This window comes from Helianthus annuus, chromosome 4 (genome assembly GCF_002127325.2).
Source record: "Helianthus annuus cultivar XRQ/B chromosome 4, HanXRQr2.0-SUNRISE, whole genome shotgun sequence".
Lineage (NCBI taxonomy): Eukaryota > Viridiplantae > Streptophyta > Magnoliopsida > Asterales > Asteraceae > Helianthus > Helianthus annuus.
In genome coordinates, this window is record NC_035436.2 from 145,125,784 (window position 1) to 145,145,044 (window position 19,261).

The 19,261-nt window shown below is 35.9% G+C and overlaps 1 protein-coding gene across 1 annotated transcript; it reads right to left on the reverse strand.

The window, feature by feature from the left end:
* Positions 1 to 7,687: 7,687 nt before the first annotated feature.
* On the reverse strand, positions 7,688 to 13,937 carry LOC110933624 (RNA-directed DNA methylation 4-like). The gene is made up of 4 exons (XM_022176837.1): positions 13,854 to 13,937; positions 12,794 to 13,140; positions 7,808 to 8,003; positions 7,688 to 7,702 (listed from the first exon to the last, which is right to left on the reverse strand). The coding sequence occupies exons 1-4, from the start codon at positions 13,935 to 13,937 to the stop codon at positions 7,688 to 7,690; spliced, it is 642 nt and encodes a 213-aa protein (XP_022032529.1).
* Positions 13,938 to 19,261: the final 5,324 nt, after the last annotated feature.

Genomic DNA, 19,261 nt, shown 5'->3' on the forward strand with positions numbered 1-19,261 from the left:
GAAAATTTGGTACCGGTACCCAGTACCATTTGTTCATCTATGACCATGGGGTTTCATACGAACAACATCATTACCGTACAACTTTTTTTGGTTGATTTTCTTTCGGTTATCTTTTAGTGTTTTTTTTTCTACATTTTCTTTTATTCTTGTCAGTGGTTCCGTACGCAACGTGCTTGTACTGATTTCAAAACACATGTAAACACAGACTAAATAACAAAATAAGTTTGCCGCAACGCGACGACGATGATATACCTATAACATTAATATTTAACATTACACATAAATACTAATATTAAAATACTTAAACTAAAACTAATATACTAATGGTAACCACAATTTCAAGCTTAGTAAACGGTCTTTCAATTAAATTGTTCATACTCGGCTATTGATTTTTCAATAACTTGCTCATTGTCATTTGCGTCTTCCAACTCATCCATTCGTCAATGATAAATTTCGTGAAATCTTCCTGTTGGTTATTGGTTGGGTCATGTTTAGGATATTTGCTTTAAGAGAATTACATCTACTTTCGGTTGGATAACCCATTTTCTCGTCAAACCTCTCCTTAACCCAAGACCAAAAACCCCTCCCAAAGTTATTACTTGGACCCTCCCTGCTTAAGTCTTCGGTCCCAACATGTATTAAAGTTAGATCAACGTGACTCCTCATCGTCACTCCAAGCTTGAGACATTTTCGTAAGTTGTTTGTCTAGGGTAGGGATGTCCAAAAAGCTCGGAGCTCGTTTGAAGCTCGCTCGGATTTAGCTCGGAAAAAGCTCGCTCGATATGGCTCGGTTTGAAACTGAGTCGTGCCGGCTCAGCTAGGTTAGAAAGTGAGCTTAGCTCGGCTCATGACGAGCCAGATTAGCTCGGTTTGGCTCATTTGCTAACTCGGCTCGGCTTGGCTCGGATTATTTTACTTTTAATATTCTATATTTGTATATACATTATAATATATCACAAATAGATGATTATGATATACATGTATTTAGGAGTTTAATTTGATATCTATAGCATATTTGAATGTTGATTACCATGCTAATGAACTTATATTGTATTTCGTTGAAATTTAGAATTTAGTTTGTGTTGTTAAACTTGATTTTGGCTTGTAATGTATTACGTTGAGCTTATTTTTTATATGTTCTTTTGAACTATTGAAAAAAAATTAGACTACTGAATTTTGAGAGTTATGTATTAATTTTTCTTTTCAAAATCGAGCAAAACCAATCCGAGCCGAGACAGCTCGGTTTAATACCAAGGCGAGTCCAAGCTTAGATTTCCAGCTCGGTTTCAAATCCGAGCCGAGGCAGCTCAGTTTATAATCGAGCCGGGCTCGAGCTTGCTCTAGCTTGGCTCGGTTTGGCTCGTGAACAACCCTAGTTTTGGGATTTTTGGGTTCGTTTAAGTGTTTTCGAGTTGGGTAATTAACAATAGATCCCAAATGTATTTATATTGATTTTGGATGTCAAAGAACCGGTTCCAACAATTAAAAAACGGTCAATGTACTATTTTTTTAAGTTAGGAACTGATTTTGAGTTTTTTTACCGTTAAACCTGTTTGTACCCGAGTAATTTCAAGTCGAGTAGGAACCGATGTTGGCAAAAAATAGTAGAACCGGGTAGGACCAAAATGGTATAAACAGGTTGGGATCGGTTCCTCTTACTAACACGTAAGAACCAGAACCAGTTCTGGGTTAAGTATTAAACCGGTTTTTTTTTCACCTCTAATCTCAACTATCTTTCTTATAATCCTTTTGTAACCACAAAACGTTTGCTTTCGTAAGCATGGTGAAGGTTAGAAACCCAATCAAATTAGTGTTTCTATTGAAAAAAGATTATGATTAGCTTCACAACGACCTTTTTTAATAGTCTGTGTCTGTGTGTTAAACCAAGTTAATTTGTTACTAAATTAATATATTTGTAAACTTGGTTTAGTATCAAATACAAAGTCTCCTAAAAAATAAGAAGTTGTAAGGATGGTATCAAGCGGATTCCGATTGACCTCATTAAAGCGGTATTGGAACCGTCTCATGGAACTCTACAATATGAGATTTTAGGTTTTTACTTTTGGATTTATAGTTTATAGATTTTAGAATTTTTATTTATATTATTGTCTTTTTATTTAGCATTGTCTCTTTTCTATATTTGCATAACTGTGTCTTTTTGCGACGCATTATGTCTTTTTTTTCCTCGACATTGTGTTATACTTTTCGGCATTGTGTTATATTTTAGGATCCATTGTGTCTTTGTACACTTCTTAGATTTAGGAGATTTTGTAGGATAATTGACCCTTTTTATCTTTGATTATAACATTTTTTTTTCGTATCTTGTTAATAGTAAGCAAATTATCATACACAAATTGTTCTCAATAAGATTAATCATGGTGGTTTCCTTACTTAATATCCTTGTAGAAAGTATATAATCATTTGATATATCGGAGACGAGTACAAATGTAAAGGATCATGAATGGGCAATTTGTAGTAGACATAAAGGAAAAGGCATGAATGGCCCTTGTAGAATGTAGGAATTGGTAGAAATGTCACGAAAACATGTTTTTACTCTCTTGGAGACCATATATCTGACGCAAAATTGTGTTTTGCCTGATCCCATTAGTTAGCACTTAGCAATGTATTAGTAAGGTCTCTATGAGTTCTTTTTTACAATGGGCTCTTACGGTTGAAAAAACGGGATGTTGCAAGCATATGTTATACATGGCTTTAAATGAAGTAAGCGTTCTTGAAGAATGGGGCCACATCTTGCATATAGGTTGCAAGTTTTTTTTTTTTTTTTTTTTTTTTTTTAAGATTCATCCGATCAAAGGAATGTGATGAGGCTAAAGAGTGAGTGTCCAACAAAGCTTCATCCTCCTTTAGAGTATATAAACATGTTAGAAGACCTAAATATAGGATAAGGAAGACTAATTAAGAGAACAATGGTGAAAGAACAATTGACGTTGATGACAAGTGAGTAGATACATTTATCCTTTGAAGTTAAATTATACATGACGTGGTCATGTTTATGGTGTTCTCAAAATTTTAGACAATTTTGGTCATTTTATGGTATCCTGTTTTTACTAATGGCCATGTATATTTATGTTAGCCAACTAAACACCAAAATAACAATGGCGGAAAGAGCATCATCCAACCTTAATATGATCCATTGGGCCTTAGGATTGGGCCTAAAGGTTTGATTTAATTCTATTCAATTTGGAAGGGCAAAGAAAAAATATATACAACTTTTTTTTGCTTTTTCATTTGTAGTTATAGATTATAGGAATGGAATCAAATATAAACACTTATGTTTGTAAGAATCATAATAATTAACATATAATTAACAAGTGTCCTTTAATAAAAAATTAGTTTAGGGGTAATTTAGACTTTTTGACCATATTTATTTATAATTAATTAAAAATAATTATTAAAACATCCCTAAATCCATGCAAGTTTAATTCAAATCAAAGTTTGAATTTTTTAACATATTCATGATCTAGTAACTCTCCATGATCGAACCAACCTGTAGGAACCACCACAAAAAAATATAATCAGCACAACAATATAATTAGCAGGGTAGGGATCCTGTACATTAATCCAGAAGTGTGAGAAGTGTATTATAACACTATATATAACACTATATAACGCCATATAAACACCGGATAACACTATGTAACACCATATAACACTATGTAACGCTATATGACACTATATAACAATATATAACACTATAAATCTATAATAGACATGCTATCAGACAAACTATAGTGTTATATTTGTTATATAGTGTTATATAGTGTTACAAAGTGTTATATGGTGTTACATATTGTTATACGGTGTTTATACGGTGTTATATAGTGTTATATATAGTGTTATAATACACTTCTCACACTTCTTGATTAATGTATAGGATCCTCTATCATAATTAGCATAACATCCTTAATTGTTCTCTATTATCAGCATATCGTCCTCAATCGTTCTCCATTATCAACATAAATGACATTAGCACAACATCCTCGATCGTTCTCTATTATCAGCACATCAGATGTGCTGTGCTGATTATATCTACTTTTGGTGTTTGTTTGTATTATATTGTAATTAACACATAATCAGCACATTATCAACACATTATCAACACTATTATAAAACAACTTTTGGTAACTTTTTTAAAAGTTACTTTTATAAATAAAAAAGGTAATGCAACATGATACTCATATTAAAGATAAAAAAATACTTGGTTTTAGAGTATATTTTTTTTTTTTAAATTAATGAAGTATATAAAAGTTATTTTAGTTTAAAAAACCTTGGTGGAATTTGTATTTAATTGAAAATGGTCAAATGACTAGCAATTTTACGAAATTACCACTAACTTGTTAGTTCTAATTTTTAATTATAAGGGTTTTATTTATAATCAACCCCAACCCTTGATTTAAACTATCAATGGTTCAGATATGTTCTTACGATTCTTACAATTAGCACTGTTTGTACAGGATCTGAACTCTAGATTATATATACCATATAACATATGTTTGTAATAATTAATGCTTAAATGCTTGATTATTAGATAAATTCATAGGATCAATTTTTTAACGGAATTTTTTTCTTTTGCACGGTCATAGAATCAAAGCAAGGGAAACTTTATATGAACACATATTGAAGAAAGTGCCCAATGTCACGTTGAGTCCTCATTTTCAAAATTTTGATGCCTGAATCCCCTGTGTTGTAGAAGCGCTATAGGTTATACGTGTCAAAGAACAAAACAATATAACGAAAAGGATTTGTATTGAAGAGGACACTATAGATTATACGTGTCAAAGAACAAAACAATATCTTCAATGTAATCGTGAGCAAGTATCAACCCTAATTATGATATCTTAACTATTTTAATCTCATTAAAGCTTTAATAATGTAGCCACACCACAAAACTCCATAGAAAAATTAAACCAAATCAAAATTTCTGCCATAGATTTACATAGAATTAAAGAACTTACTCGGTGATTTTTATACCTCGAGGAACCACGGTTGTTCTTATTTTGGGCGGGCAGATGTAGGGATGAAGAGAAGACGTCTATGCTTTTTTGGAGTGTTTTGAGGCGGAGCTTGTCTTGAAACGCCTTCCAATTCTTCTTTGGTCTAGGTGGACTTTGTTGAAATAACTGGATCAAAACCGCAAAACACACAAGGATTTTGTGATTAACTCGATCACGACTCTCTTCCTTCTTTAATAATATTGAACCAAAACAAAACAACCAAATAATTACATACCCTAACACATCTATTTATACTAAACTAATAACTTGCTAAACAAGCTATCCTAAACTAATACTAACTCTCATTCTTAATTAGCTGCCAATAAATAAAGTAAACTAGATAAACATATTACCTCAGAATATTATCTCTAATTATTTAATTACTCAAAGATTACTTTAGAAACACAAATCAAGATTGTAGAGGATTCAAGGGTCGGGTGTGAGGAAAGGTAAAGCGGAGCGTGTGTTTTGTGGATCGGAATAACATAGTTGGGTCGGGTAACTCAAACGGGCTTCACTAATGAGAAAAGAAACCCGAAGATATAAGGCTAGAGGGTATGGTGATGGTCCTCCAAGGGAGGATGATCCGCCACGTAGGCGCCATGTCATAGTCCTCCCAAGGATAGTCCATCTCACAAAAGTAGAGGGTATGGAGGATGATCCTAGATGATCCTACCCCACCATTTTTATGTTTTTTTATTTTTTTAATCTTCTACTTTTTTTTTATAACGAATCTTCCTAGACTAATAAACGAAAATTTTTTTGTACACGTGTCATTCTCTGGTGCCTCCTCCATTTTAATAATAGTATTACATATTACTTTTTATACACAAAATATAATATAATATTAATTAATATAGTTAGAGATAAACTATTAAATTCAAAATTAATTAATAATTATCTATAAAGTATAATATTATTTAATAGAGTTAGAGATCAAACATATAATCTCAAATTTAATTAATTGTAAATTACTTTTTGAGTTCCTATGTTTTATTGGTTTTAACCATTTGAATTCAAAATCAAAATGTTTAACGCTATGAGTCTCTAACCGCTCATTCACACCCTCTGTAAAAAATTCAAAAAACCTTTTGTAAGGCCGAGTTTTCTAAGTTCTCACAACTCGTAGAAGTTTTTATTTTACCCTAATCATATATATTTGTTAAGATAAAATATATTATTTGGAAATAAACAATAATTACTAATAAAATATTAAATCACATGTACAAGTACTTATAGTATATAACTTAGAAGACTAAAATTACAAGCGGAATATCTAAATAAAGTACCAAATTATCTTTAAAGCGAACACTAAATGGTTTTGAAAAGACAATTTTTTTTGCTATTAAGTATATAACATTATATTTACTTAAGCCATGTAATACACGTGTTCAATATTTTCTCCCAAATTTAAATTTATGTTAATATAAATTTGTTTTCATCTTAAAAAATGGTCAAATTTCCTAATAACATTAAGTTCTAAATATTAAACTTAATTTCAATCATATCACGCAACTTATCATCATGCTAAATAAAGACATTATATAATATTATAAAAATTTTAATTTGAATATTTAAATGTCGACCACTAATTAAAAAGGTTATTGTAGACGCTCAAATTTATAGTTTAAAAAACTTTAGTCCTATTTTTTAAAACGTATACTTTATTTTTAGTATGATTTTTTTAATATGTAATATTTTCTATACAATGATGAGGCTAGAGGGTATGGTGATGGTCCTCCAAGGGAGGATGATCCGCCACGTAGGCGCCACATCATAGTCCTCCCAAGGATGGTTCATCTCACAAAACTAGAGGGTATGGAGGATGGTCCTAGATGATCCTACCCCACTACTTTTTTTTAATCTTCCACTACTTTTAACATTTAACAAATAAATTAAGAAAATATTTTCATTAATATTAAAACACAATATATAAACTTAAAAAAAATCCTAATAAATTAAAAAAAATAAACTTAAAAATCTATTTGTTTTGTTATACATAAATAGAATTAAAAATCTAATTGTAATTAGTAATTTAAGGGGTATATTCAATGGAAAATTATTTCTATCCCAAACTTAAGTAAACCAGAAATTAGTTAAAATTAATTATTATAACTAAAATAAAAAATTAATCAATTTATTGTTGTATATATAAAGGCTGCCATTCTTGTAAACTTTAGAAACTATAAGGTTAAGAGTTTTGAAGATAGTCTTTAACCTCAAGGACTAATATGGTAATTATCGAAAGTTTTGAAACACAACAAAAGCCATCACCTTCTTCTTCGTTTATCCGTTCCGATTTTCCGGCGGAATTCCGGTGAACCTGGAACGGCCTAATCTTATCATCTTAGCGTGTTATTTTGACGATAAACGTTATCTCCACTCTATACTAACATATATCTCGGTTTGTATCCCGTAATTTCGTATCTTAAAGTATATCTAATAAACAAAAGTTGAATTTAATTTTTTTTATTTGAATGGTCATTTTCCTATCTGGTTTTCTTCCTATTTTATTGAGAAAAATGAAGAAATGAATTACTAAAAATTTGGTTTCTTCCTATTTTCCTATCTGGTTTTCTTTCTATTTTATTGGACCATTTGATTAGCGATTCGGTTCGTATCATTGTGATCCGGCAATCGTTAGACCAATGACATTAATCCATCATCCATCGTCAATGAAAAACACACTTCAAACATAAGAAATTAAAAAAAAAAACAAAAACACACACAGTGTGTGTAAAACACACTTGATTAAGTTAAACATAATAAAAAAACCACAGACACTGATTTACCAATCTTTCTTCTTCATGGTCGTCCTCGTCTTCGAAGTCATCATGGTAGTCATCTTCCTCCTTCTCCTTCTCTTCCTCCTCCTCCTTCTCTTCCTCCTCCTCCTTCTCTTCCTCCCTTTGCGACGGGGGAGTATCGGGATACCCATAGTATTCTTTTGAGTATTGATCATCATCCTCATAACCAAGGTCACCCGTCCTAGCATTTTGGGATATCTCCCATTCATCATATGGATCTAGGTAGGGGTGTTCAAAACTACCCGTATCCGAAAATCCGATCCGAAATATCCGATATCCAAATCCGCAATATCCGAAAAATAGGATATCCGAAATTTCGGATATCCGAATTTTTCGGATTCGGATAGTGATTTTCAAAATTTTCGGATATTTCGGATAACCGAAATATCCGAAAATTTAAGTTTCATTTTTTCGGATATCCAAATATCCGAAAGTATCCGAAAATATCCGAAATATCCGAAAAATATCCGAAAATATCCGAAAAATATGCGAAATATCCGAAAACTTATATTCGGATATCCGAAACTATTCAAAATATTCGTTTCCAAATAAAAAAAATAATGAAAAAATAAAAATTAAATAAAAAGTTGGATTTTCGGATATCCGATTTACTATCCGAATCCGTATCCGAAATTTCGGATATCCGAATTTCAAATATCCGAAATTTCGGATCGAATTCGGATAGTAAAATATGGTATCCGAAAATTTTGGATATCCGAAATTCGGATGTCCAGTTTTGAACACCCCTAGATCTAGGTCGGAATCTGATTCCGGCCACTTGTTGTTGTCACTCATTCTTAAATTCGCTGTAGTAAGAGGTGTTTGAAGTTAGTAAGAGGTGTTTGAAGTGTAAAAGTCGAGTTTCAAAACAGGTGGATATATAGAGTAATAGAACCAGAACCGTCACAGGGAATCTTTTTTAACCAATTATAAAGGCCTAAAGGGTTATGCTATTCACACACCTAAACTTGGGGTATTTAAAAAACTCGTGGCTCGCAGCTCGTTCGAAAAAAATCGAAAAAAGCTCGGCTCGAAATTGGCTCGGTTGTAAACGAGCCAGCTTGGCTTGGCTCGGTTTGTAAACAAGCCGAGCTCGAGCTTAGCCTGGCTCGGCTCGTGAGCTGGCTCGATAAGGTTTACATCCTTCTTTGTTTTTTGTCCCGCATCGCTTACAAAACAAAAACTAAGGGAGTATCTCTCCTATAAAAGAAGGTAAAGACAATGTACAAAGTGAATTAACTATTTATAGTTGCATATTTAGCCATATGGTTAAATTAAATGGCAATTATGGCCCTTAGTCGATGAAGAAATTCATTTTTAAGCGCTTTTTAAGTAGTAAATTTTGTGGTTCTTTGTTATTTCGAGCTAGATCGAGCCGAGCCGAGCCGAGCTAGCTCGATTTCTAATCAAGTCGAGCTCGAGCCTCAAATCTCAGCTCGATTTGAAATTCGAGCTCGAGCCGAGCCCAGTCGAATCGAGTTCGAGCTGGGTCTAGCTCGACTCGGCTCGTTTACAGCCCTAACCTAAACCTTATTTCCACACCCCCAAAGCGCCCCGCTTTGGTTATGCTATTCACACACCCAAACCTTATTTCCACACCCCTGAAAGCGCCCCGCTTTGGCCAAAGCGGGGCGTTTTGGTCTGCTTTCCAAACAATCGGTGATGTGATGGTGTACGATGTCAGTTGAAGTGACCTGCTTTGGCCAAAAGCGGGGCGTTTAGGGTTCTCTCTGTAGACAAAGGGTGATGAGACTTGATGGGATGTTATATTCTGTACGGTGTCGCGCAAAAGTGGAACGTTTGAACCCTAAACGCCCCGCTTTGGCCAAAGCGGGGCGCTTCGACCCTCATTTCATGCATTGGAGAATCTATTGGCACACGCAACCCATCTATCTGCACACTTTTCCAAGGGTTTTATTAATGGCACACCCCCTGTCTATCCGCACACTTTTCCAATTCAATATAAAACAACCCTCCTAAAATATTTCCGACACCCCTAATATATTTAAAATGTCCCTATATGTCTTAAAACATATCCCGTATGCGAAAACCAAACCCTAAATATCTTATATAATTAAAATAAAAATAAAAACAATTTTTAAATGGTTCCTGGCGGGGCGCGAAGCCCTCAGCCAACCCGGTCGCGGGCCGCGACAGCTCAAAGCTAGGGCGATCCCCCAGGCCGCCATGTGGCATCCTCGTGTCGGGCCTAGTGGCCGAATCAGCCAAGCTAGGGCCTACCCTAGCTGGCCTCACAGGGCGCGAAGGCCCTCTCCTTCTCTTACGCGGGACGCGACAGCGTCGACGAACAGCCTATATAAGAAGGCCCTCAGCCTTCAGTCCAACTCATTTATTTCCTACAATTCTCTCTCAATATTCTGCATAGTATACATAATTCTCGGGCATAATACCCCCCTAAATAACAAAGTTTTGCCTTGTTGTAAGTATCATAACCCCCGGTTACGTATTAGATACGCTGCCCGATTGATCTAGGGTTCCGTAACGACTGTCGTGGTTCTGCCCGACGTAGTCGTTGAAATGCCGTCTCGGGAAGGGTATTACTAATATAAATATTGGGTTATTATACTAACGCGTGTGCATTGTTTAAATTTATAGATAATCACCAGAAAATCCTTAAAGAAAACCCTAAGACAGCAATGTGAGTAATCTCCTTTTTGTAAACTGTTTTTACAAAACCTTAAATATTTTACAATGTGATTAAGCAGTGATTGAGTCTTTGTAATTCTTCAATTACTGCCGGTATGTTGGGGTTTTGTATACAAAATGTGGAACACGTTACCATTGGACAAAGAGTTAGCCAATGGGTAATATGACCCACCAGTCAGGATTGACAGTACTGAATGGGTAATTGTGTAGATATAAACAATGTAATCGCTCTCAATACTGTAAATTGAAAAACTCTTATTGATTAAATTGGGATTCACTCACCAGTATTTCCCACTGACAAAATGTTTTTAAACGCGTTTCAGGTAACAAAATGTGAAAGCCAAACTAGAAGTCAGCTGGGCAGCACTGAAGGCTTGGAAAAGTGGCTATAAAAGTTACCTAAATAAAAGATGATGTTTTATTCAATAAAATAGGGTTTATCCCTATGTTTGTAATGGAAACGTGGGTTTTATCCCAACATATTTAATTAATATTATAAGGTAGTGTTTGGTACGAAGGAATGAGAGGTGGAATGGAATGGATGATTATGAGGGAATGAAGAAAAGGGTGTTTGGTTGGTCAATGGAATGGAATCACCCATTCCAAAAGGCATTCCATTCCTTCAAAATCATTCCTTCCCCTTTGCACCATTCATCAACAACACCAAAACCCACCACCTTCGCCACAACCCACCACCACCACCACCCACCACCGACGCCATCGCCGCCACCCGCCACCACCTCACCCCGACAGCCACCGTCGCCATCGCCACCCACTCGCCACCGTTATCAGCACCGCCGCGACCAACCGCCAATGCCACTCGTTGCCGCCGCCCACCACCATCGTCGACGCCACCACCACAGCCACCACCACCGCCACCGCCACACCAACTGCCGACGCCGTCCACCGCTACCTCTGCGGTCACCCACCACCAAATGGCCACCTTGCCGTTACCACCACTAGTCGTCACCGCCACTCGCCGCCGCCACCACTACCCATCGCCGCCGTCGACACCCACCACCGCCACCTATAACCACCCACAATCACTACCATCGACCACCACCACTCACCGCTGATTTTATTGCTCCGTTTTTCTTGCCTACCGAACAATATATAATAATAATTCATTCCATTCACACATGGTAACCAAACAAGACATGAAATGGTAATGATCCATTGCATTCCTTCGTCCATTCCATTACCTCGTTCATTCCATTCATTCGTCCATTCCATTACCCCATACCAAACAGACCCTAAAAGTGTGGTATTTTACTCTGATAAAATATTTCCTAACTACGGTCCTGATGAAATTTCCGCTGCCGAATAATGATAAACACCGATACCACTGAAACTGATCTCGCGTCCGCCCGTTCCGGGGACAGATAGGGGGCGGGGGTTGCGACACAATACGCATCGTATAGGCCTATATGATGTGTATTGAAATAAAGTAAAAGACATGGTAGACTGATTTTTTGAAGTTTCTTTTTTGGTGTCTTCTGTCGATTGCGAACCCGAGAAACGAAATGGATTTCGAGCAGTTGGTCGATGACATGATAGATAAAAATTGACACGATCATATCCATTTTCAAGTATTAGACTAGATAGTCCAAGATGAAATATATTAAAACCCTTCAAGCCCACCAGTCTACAATGTGTTATGGTGAGATTTTTCAAGTTTGCACAGTGGGAGAAAAGATCAGCACCCCTGTCAGTGGGAGAAACGAAAGGGATTTCGAGCAGTTGGTCGATGACATGATAGATAAAGATCTTGACACGATCATATCCATATTCAAGTATTAGACTAGATAGTCCAAGATGAAATATATTAAAACCATTCAAGCCCACTAGTATTCAATGTGTTATGGTGAGATTTTTCAAGTTTGCACAGTGGGAGAAAAGACCAGCACCTCTGTGAGTATTGTCATAATGCAATGAGACATAACTGAGATTTAAGCGGCATGTTCTAATCAACGTTTATTGACATTGTTATAGGTGATGAAGAAACACTAAAACGGAACATAATCCCAGATTGTGTAAAGAAGCGCTTTTATAATGTGTCATGTGGTAACAACTACCAAGGGGATATTCAGATCTCTATTCGGTCACCTTTCCAAGCTTTTACACACGAATACGTGGTTCCCAATTTGCGAAACACAATCCCAGATTGTCTAAAGAAGCGCTTTTTTTCATGTGTCATGTGGTAACAACTACCAAGGGGATATTCAGATCTCTATTCGGTCATGATTATGAAACTTCGTTTCGTGAGGTGGTATTCTTTCATGTTTCCCAACGGCATTAAAATACAGCGCTTCATCCTTATTTCTATAAATCGCATAAACAAGTATGCCTTGAACGAGTTTAGAACACTCGTAATCCTCAACCGGCTTTGAAACCGGACGGAATCTATGAAGAAACTGTTCGATGTCATGGTGAATAGAGAAATTAGCGACGGAGAAAACTTCGTCATTAATTTGAAGGCTCACAAATTTCAATATCATTTTGTCATCGACCAACTGCTCGAAATCCCTTTCATTATGATCAACTACTGCAGAGTGACATTCATGACTTGAAGTTGTATCCAAATCTTCGATATCTTCCAAGATCAAATTTCTTCGCTTCCCATGATAATGAAACCTCGTTTCGTGAGGTGGCTATGGGAAATACAAACTACAACACACGATATTTTTAAACTTTATATTGTGTGATTTGACCGGATAAGTTTAAACTTTATGCTGTCATAGGTTGTCGTATTTTGCCACTTCCATTGATCAAATAATAAAAACCCTAAGTGAAAATCCGATTTGAGAAACCCAGAGGAATCAGTTGTATAGCTGAGGAGAGAGAGTGAGAGAGAGAGAGTGAGAGAGAGAGAGAGAATGTTTAGGTACTTCTTCTAATGGTGCCTCATAAGCGCTTTAACTACTAAAAGAATCCATACACAAATAGTTCTAGTGGACGAAGCAAAGAGGACATGCTCAGCAACACTCTATATCAAGACATATCGGATTCATTTACGGGGTTGGCGTAAACTCATGATTAAAAATGACTTAAAAGTCGGGGATGCGTGTATGTTTAAACTCAAGACATATCGGATTCGTTCACGGGGTTGCCGTGAGCCTGAGGAACTTTCAATAAGCTGTCACAATTGTCAAATTAGTTTCGTGCATTCATATTGTTTGAACAGCCACACCCCAGCAATTTACATCCACTAACCGTACTGTTATTACATCCGAGACGATTCAAGTGAGTCCTATGAAGCAAGTTTCTGTCTATTCAATTGAGAGGAATCATTGCACTACATCCCGTTGAATAACAGAATCACAGTCCTTTTCCTTCAATTTCCAGAACACCCCGCCAGCAGTACCAGTTTGTTACCAGTGCGGTTGTCGTGAGCCTGAGGAACTTTTAATAAGCTATCACAGTTGTCGAATTCATTGCGTGCATTCATATTGTTTTACAAAGAGGAACACTTTCTTCTTTTGTTCTTCAATCTTTGTTAGTTGTTAATGTTTTATTTTTTTTATACTTTTAGAAAGGTTTAACCACCTCACGAAACAAGGTTTCATAATCATGGGAAACGAAGAAATTTAAACTTGGAAGAGATCGAAGATTTGGGCACAACTTCAATTCATGAAGATCACTCTGCAGTAGTTGATCATGGCGACTATAATAAAACGAAACATAATCCCAGATTGTCTAGAGAAGCGCTTTTGTCATGTGTCATATGTTGGACGGAATATATGGATGGAAAGCCCGCATAGATGTTAGCATTCATTGAAAGTCCTTTAGCAAGTCCTTCAAATTTGCGTAAACATATATTCGTTTCATAACCTCCTCCTATAAATCAACCACAACTAACCACCCATAAAACATTATCCCTACCCCTTCACGAACCGCAATGGACTCAGACTCATACTACTCACCCTCCCCTGAGGAAAATTTTTCCCGACGACTCAACCGGTCGTCATGATCAACTACTGCATAGTGATCTTCGTGACTTGAAGTTGTATCCAAATCTTCGATATCTTGCACGAACCACAATGTAGACAATGAATTTGACAACTGTGACAACTTATTAAAAGTTCCTTAGGCTCACGGCAACCGCACTGGTAATAAACTGGTACTGCTGGTGGCTGTTCTAGAAATTGAAGGAAAAGGACTGTGATTCTGTTATTCAACGGGGATGTAATGCAATGATTCCTCTCAATTGAATAGACAGACACTTGTTTTCATAGGACTCACTTGAATTGTCTCAGATATAATAACAGTACGGTCAGTGGTTGTAAATTGCTGGGTCGTGACTGTTCAAACAATATGAATGCATGCAACGAATTTGACAGCTGTGACAGCTTATTAAAAGTTCCTCAGGCTCACGGCAACCGCACTGGTAACAAACTGGTACTGCTAGTGCCTGTTCTGGAAATTGAAGGAAAAGGATTGTGATCATGTTTTTCAACGGGGATGTAATGCAATGATTCCTCTTAATTGAATAGACAGACACTTGTTTCATATGACACATGATAAAAGCGCTTCTCTAGACAATCTAGGATTATGTTCCATTTTAGGGGTTCTTAATCGCCTACAACAATATCGATAAACGTTGATCGGACACGCCGCTTAAATCGGAGGATAAGTTGATTTGATTGTGAAATAGATATGAAGGATGAGATATCGGCAGTTAGCTTGAAGAAGTCCAACAATTCCTTCATTATCTATTGTTGTCTCACCAAACCGATCATTTCCTGTTTTTCCTCGTTTGTTTGCTTAACAACGATCGATTTGGATCGTGACTGCCTCATAGCTCATGGAGCGTCAGCTAACCTTCACGAGCGTCTTTTCACTCTCGGTGACTGCTCAGAGATGCATGTCTCTAGAAGGTGCAAGAGAATGGCGAGTGTCAGCTAACCTTCACCAGCCTTCCTTTAACATGATCCCTGCTGGTGCTAAACCTTTTCAAGCTTGCCGTAAAGTTGCATCTGATGTTTAAAACATTTCCCACTGACATAACATTTGTTTTCTTAACAACGATCGATTTGATCATCGATTGTTGAACTTGGACCGGAAGCGCCTCAAACCCACCAACATCGTATCTCTCCGGCACCGGCAATGTGACTCTTCTGTAGACAATCTGGGATTCGAGACTTTGGTGAGATTGAAAATCGAGGAATGGAACTAATCGTCAAGATGTGGATTTCACTCCTGGCTTGACGATGTCGTTCCTAAGTGTGGTTAGTTCTTATCAATGAGAAATTTCGACTCGTTGGCAAGGTCCACTAGAGTGAGAATGGAAAATTTCCATCAAGGTAAGGGAATAACTCCTAACTTGATGGTAGAATTTTGTGAAAATAACATGTAACGCGGATTGAAAGTCATCACCAAATGTGGGAATCACCCCTATTTTGGTGAGTCGTTTCGATTGTGGGATAAGAGTGTCTTCAAGTAGTTCATGTATTAGTGTACATTTTCCTTAGGAAAGGCATATAATTGGAGACAAAAGAAGAGATAAAAGCAAATAGAAAGAATTTGGTAATTTTAATATCATAATCAAGAATGGTTAAATAAGGTTCTTAATCATGAACTTTGTTTCCAAATTCACGATAGTTATGGCTCTAATACCAATCGATCACACCCAAACCAATGGCGGAATCATCGGGGCATGAGCGAATGGATGATTGCTCAAAGCATCATAACAATTGAAAATGATAATATTTAAATAAACCATTTTTATTTTATAAACTCAAATTCGTACATTGTAAAACGAAAAAAAATTACATTAAATCAAATATTCAAACAAAAGAATACTAATTTATTCGTGCGTTTCTAAATCCACCTAGTAGGTTTCTTGAATAATCATCAATTCCCTCCAATATATGAATAATAAAGGTCAACAAAATAGTTGATGAGCATACAAGTTTGGTCTACATAATACAAGATAAAAGGTCTCAATCTAACATGGCAATTTGAATACTAGTAGCATGTGTAAACTATCAATCAAACCAAGTGTCCACTAGCATATCCTTTCCACATAAGGGTACAAGCTGTATAAGATTGAATACCTAACAATACCACATAAGGGCGGTGTGCTACTCCTATAGCGCTATAATTGTTAAGGAAGGCGATTGAGTACACAAGATTGACTTCTAGCATGTATGTATGACAAATAGCATGTATTCATAGATTGAGTGTTTGAATAATGTGATTGACTGTGTGTATGTGAGTTTTTATAATTTCATATATTGCAACCCTAAGTGTGTTTAAAGGAAAAGAAAAGTGGTGGAATGAGTGTGGTATTTAAAGGTGATGGATTAGGGTTAGAGGTGATGAAAAAAATATGGAAAGTTGAAAATTGGCCCATTAATATATATATATATATATATATATATATATATAGGATTAGGTTCAAACGTGAACATTTTCTCCAGCGTGAACTGCGTGAACTAATCTGGGCCCTTGATTTTTATGATCTTGAGATTTTAAGTGAATGGCATGATGGTAATTATTTGGTTATTTGTTACTATTTAATTAAGTGAACAAGGGTATTTGTGTAATTTTCTATATTAAATTGGTTGCATAAATCCCGTTTATATCTATATTTAGGTTTTATTCACCTCTTAGTCAAACATACATAACTTTCTCTCTCACATATCATCGCCGACATCAACCAAAACTGAGGATATCTTCGAAGCTTCCATGCCGCCGGAAGCAGAGGAGACCATCTTCGACAATCATCTCTCTCTTTGCTCTGTTATCAGCCTTCAAGATCGCTGATGAAGTAGACGGTGGTCCGATGGGGGTCGACTTCCATGCCGCCGGAAGCAGAGGAGACCATCTTCGATAATCATCTCTCTCTTTGCTCTGTTATCAGCCTTCAAGATCGCTGATGAAGTAGACGGTGGTCTGATGGGGGTCGATGGTGGTCCGATGGGATCTGATAGGTAACACGTACTGCCTCCTAGGGTTGTGGTTAACTTTGAAAGGTTAATACTGATTTAACAACTGATTTTACTCGTTTTATTCACGATTCTTAGTTGTTGGTTGTTGTGTTTAGACGATTTGTTTTTATAACCTTATTTCAATTTGGGAGGAATTAGGGCTGTGGAAGTGAGAATGTAGGTAATCTTGTGTTTAAACTCAGTTACGACGAGCTTGAAAGAGATTTAATCAATCAAGGGATTTTGTGTAAATGAGCTGTGAATTTGTCATCTGTGAATTTCTGAAAGATCTATGCATGGAAGATTAGGCAGCTTCTAATATGGGTTAAGCATATGATTCTTCTTTTAATATCGTAAACAGTGGATTGATTTCTTGAAGTTCTAAATTATTCAATATTTAACCAAATTATCAAATAGTTTGCAATTTTTCATTGTTTTGATGTTGAAAATTATTATTGTTTGGTTGAGAATTTGGAGATTTGTTATGAGGTTCTGAAGGTTGTTGTTAATGCAATGTACACACGTGTATTTCTTTTATTTTGCTCTGTTCTTAAGGCGCTGTACACATGTGTATTCTGATTTTGCTTGTTTTTAAGGCGCTGTACACATGTGTATTATGATTTTGCTCTAGTTTTAAGGCGCTGTACACATGTGTATTCTGATTTTGCTATGTTTTTAAGGCGATGTACACATGTGTATTCTGATTTTGCTCTGTTTTTAATGCGATGTACACATGTGTATAGCGTCTGTTTTTGTGATATCTCATATTTTTTGTGAATTATGCAAAGTATAAATTGCTGAGTTTTTTGTGTTATTATAGGAGATGTCGTAAACGAGAAAAGTGGAGATGGAAGGTTGATAAGGATGATTCACGTATGAGGTCGATAAGGATGATTCACGTATGTTTGTTTGCTTGGTCGATAAGGATGATTCAGCATACAACGCGGCGAATAGTTGTAAAAGACTATGTCTTTTTTATTTTTCCGATTATGTTGCGTTTATTGTTTTCACGAAACTGGAACTTGTAATTGTATGTTTTTTTTGGTTTGGCAAATATTATGTAACTTGTTATTTGCTTAATATAAACTAGTTTTACAGGTTTTGTTTGTTTATATGTATGTATTATGTAGCTAATTACACATATGTACCATGCTGAGTACACATGTGTACTGTTCAAAATCCCAAGTACACATGTGTACACCGTTGAAATATGAAGGTTACGTGGATCTTAAAAATCATAATTTGAATTCTGGTGGTGAAATGTGAAAAATAAAAATGAAATAAAAGATATTGTGGATAATGAATATAAAATAGGAAAGATGTAACTTAATTTAATTATTAAAATAATGATTTAAATCTAATTTTTTATATAATTACAATCATACCCTTAACAACTAAAAAGGAAATCAGTGGTCCAGATCAGTTCACGCTTGGGAGGTTGTTCACGCTGGAACCCTCCCTATATATATATATATATATATATATATATATATATATATATATATATATATATATATATATATATATATATAGTGTGAGGTTCATTGGGGAACACTAAAAAAGTGGGGAACAGTGGGGAACCGACTCAAACGAACTCCGATTGGACTCATTCCAGCGACGTTGGAACCGGCTCGTCGAACCCTAACTAGGGTCTCTGAACCCTAAACCCTAAATCATAACCCCTAAACCCTAAATCTATTAGGGTTTAGCTTTAGGGTTTAGCCTTAAGGTTTAGCTTTAGGGTTTAGGGTTTAGCTTTAGGGTTTAGCTTTAGGGGTTAATTTTGGGTTTAGCCTTTAGGGTTTAGCTTTTAGGGTTTATAGTTTAGATTTTACGGTTT

Coding starts and splice junctions, on each gene's coding strand:
- LOC110933624 (XM_022176837.1), bottom strand. CDS start 13,937: ATGAATGCACGCAATGAATTCGACAACTGTGATAGCTTATTAAAAGTT. Junction 13,141..13,853: donor ACCGCACTGGTAACAAACTG/GTACTGCTGGCG, acceptor TATTTCCCATAG/CCACCTCACGAAACGAGGTT. Junction 8,004..12,793: donor AGAAATAAGGATGAAGCGCT/GTATTTTAATGC, acceptor CCAAAATGCTAG/GACGGGTGACCTTGGTTATG.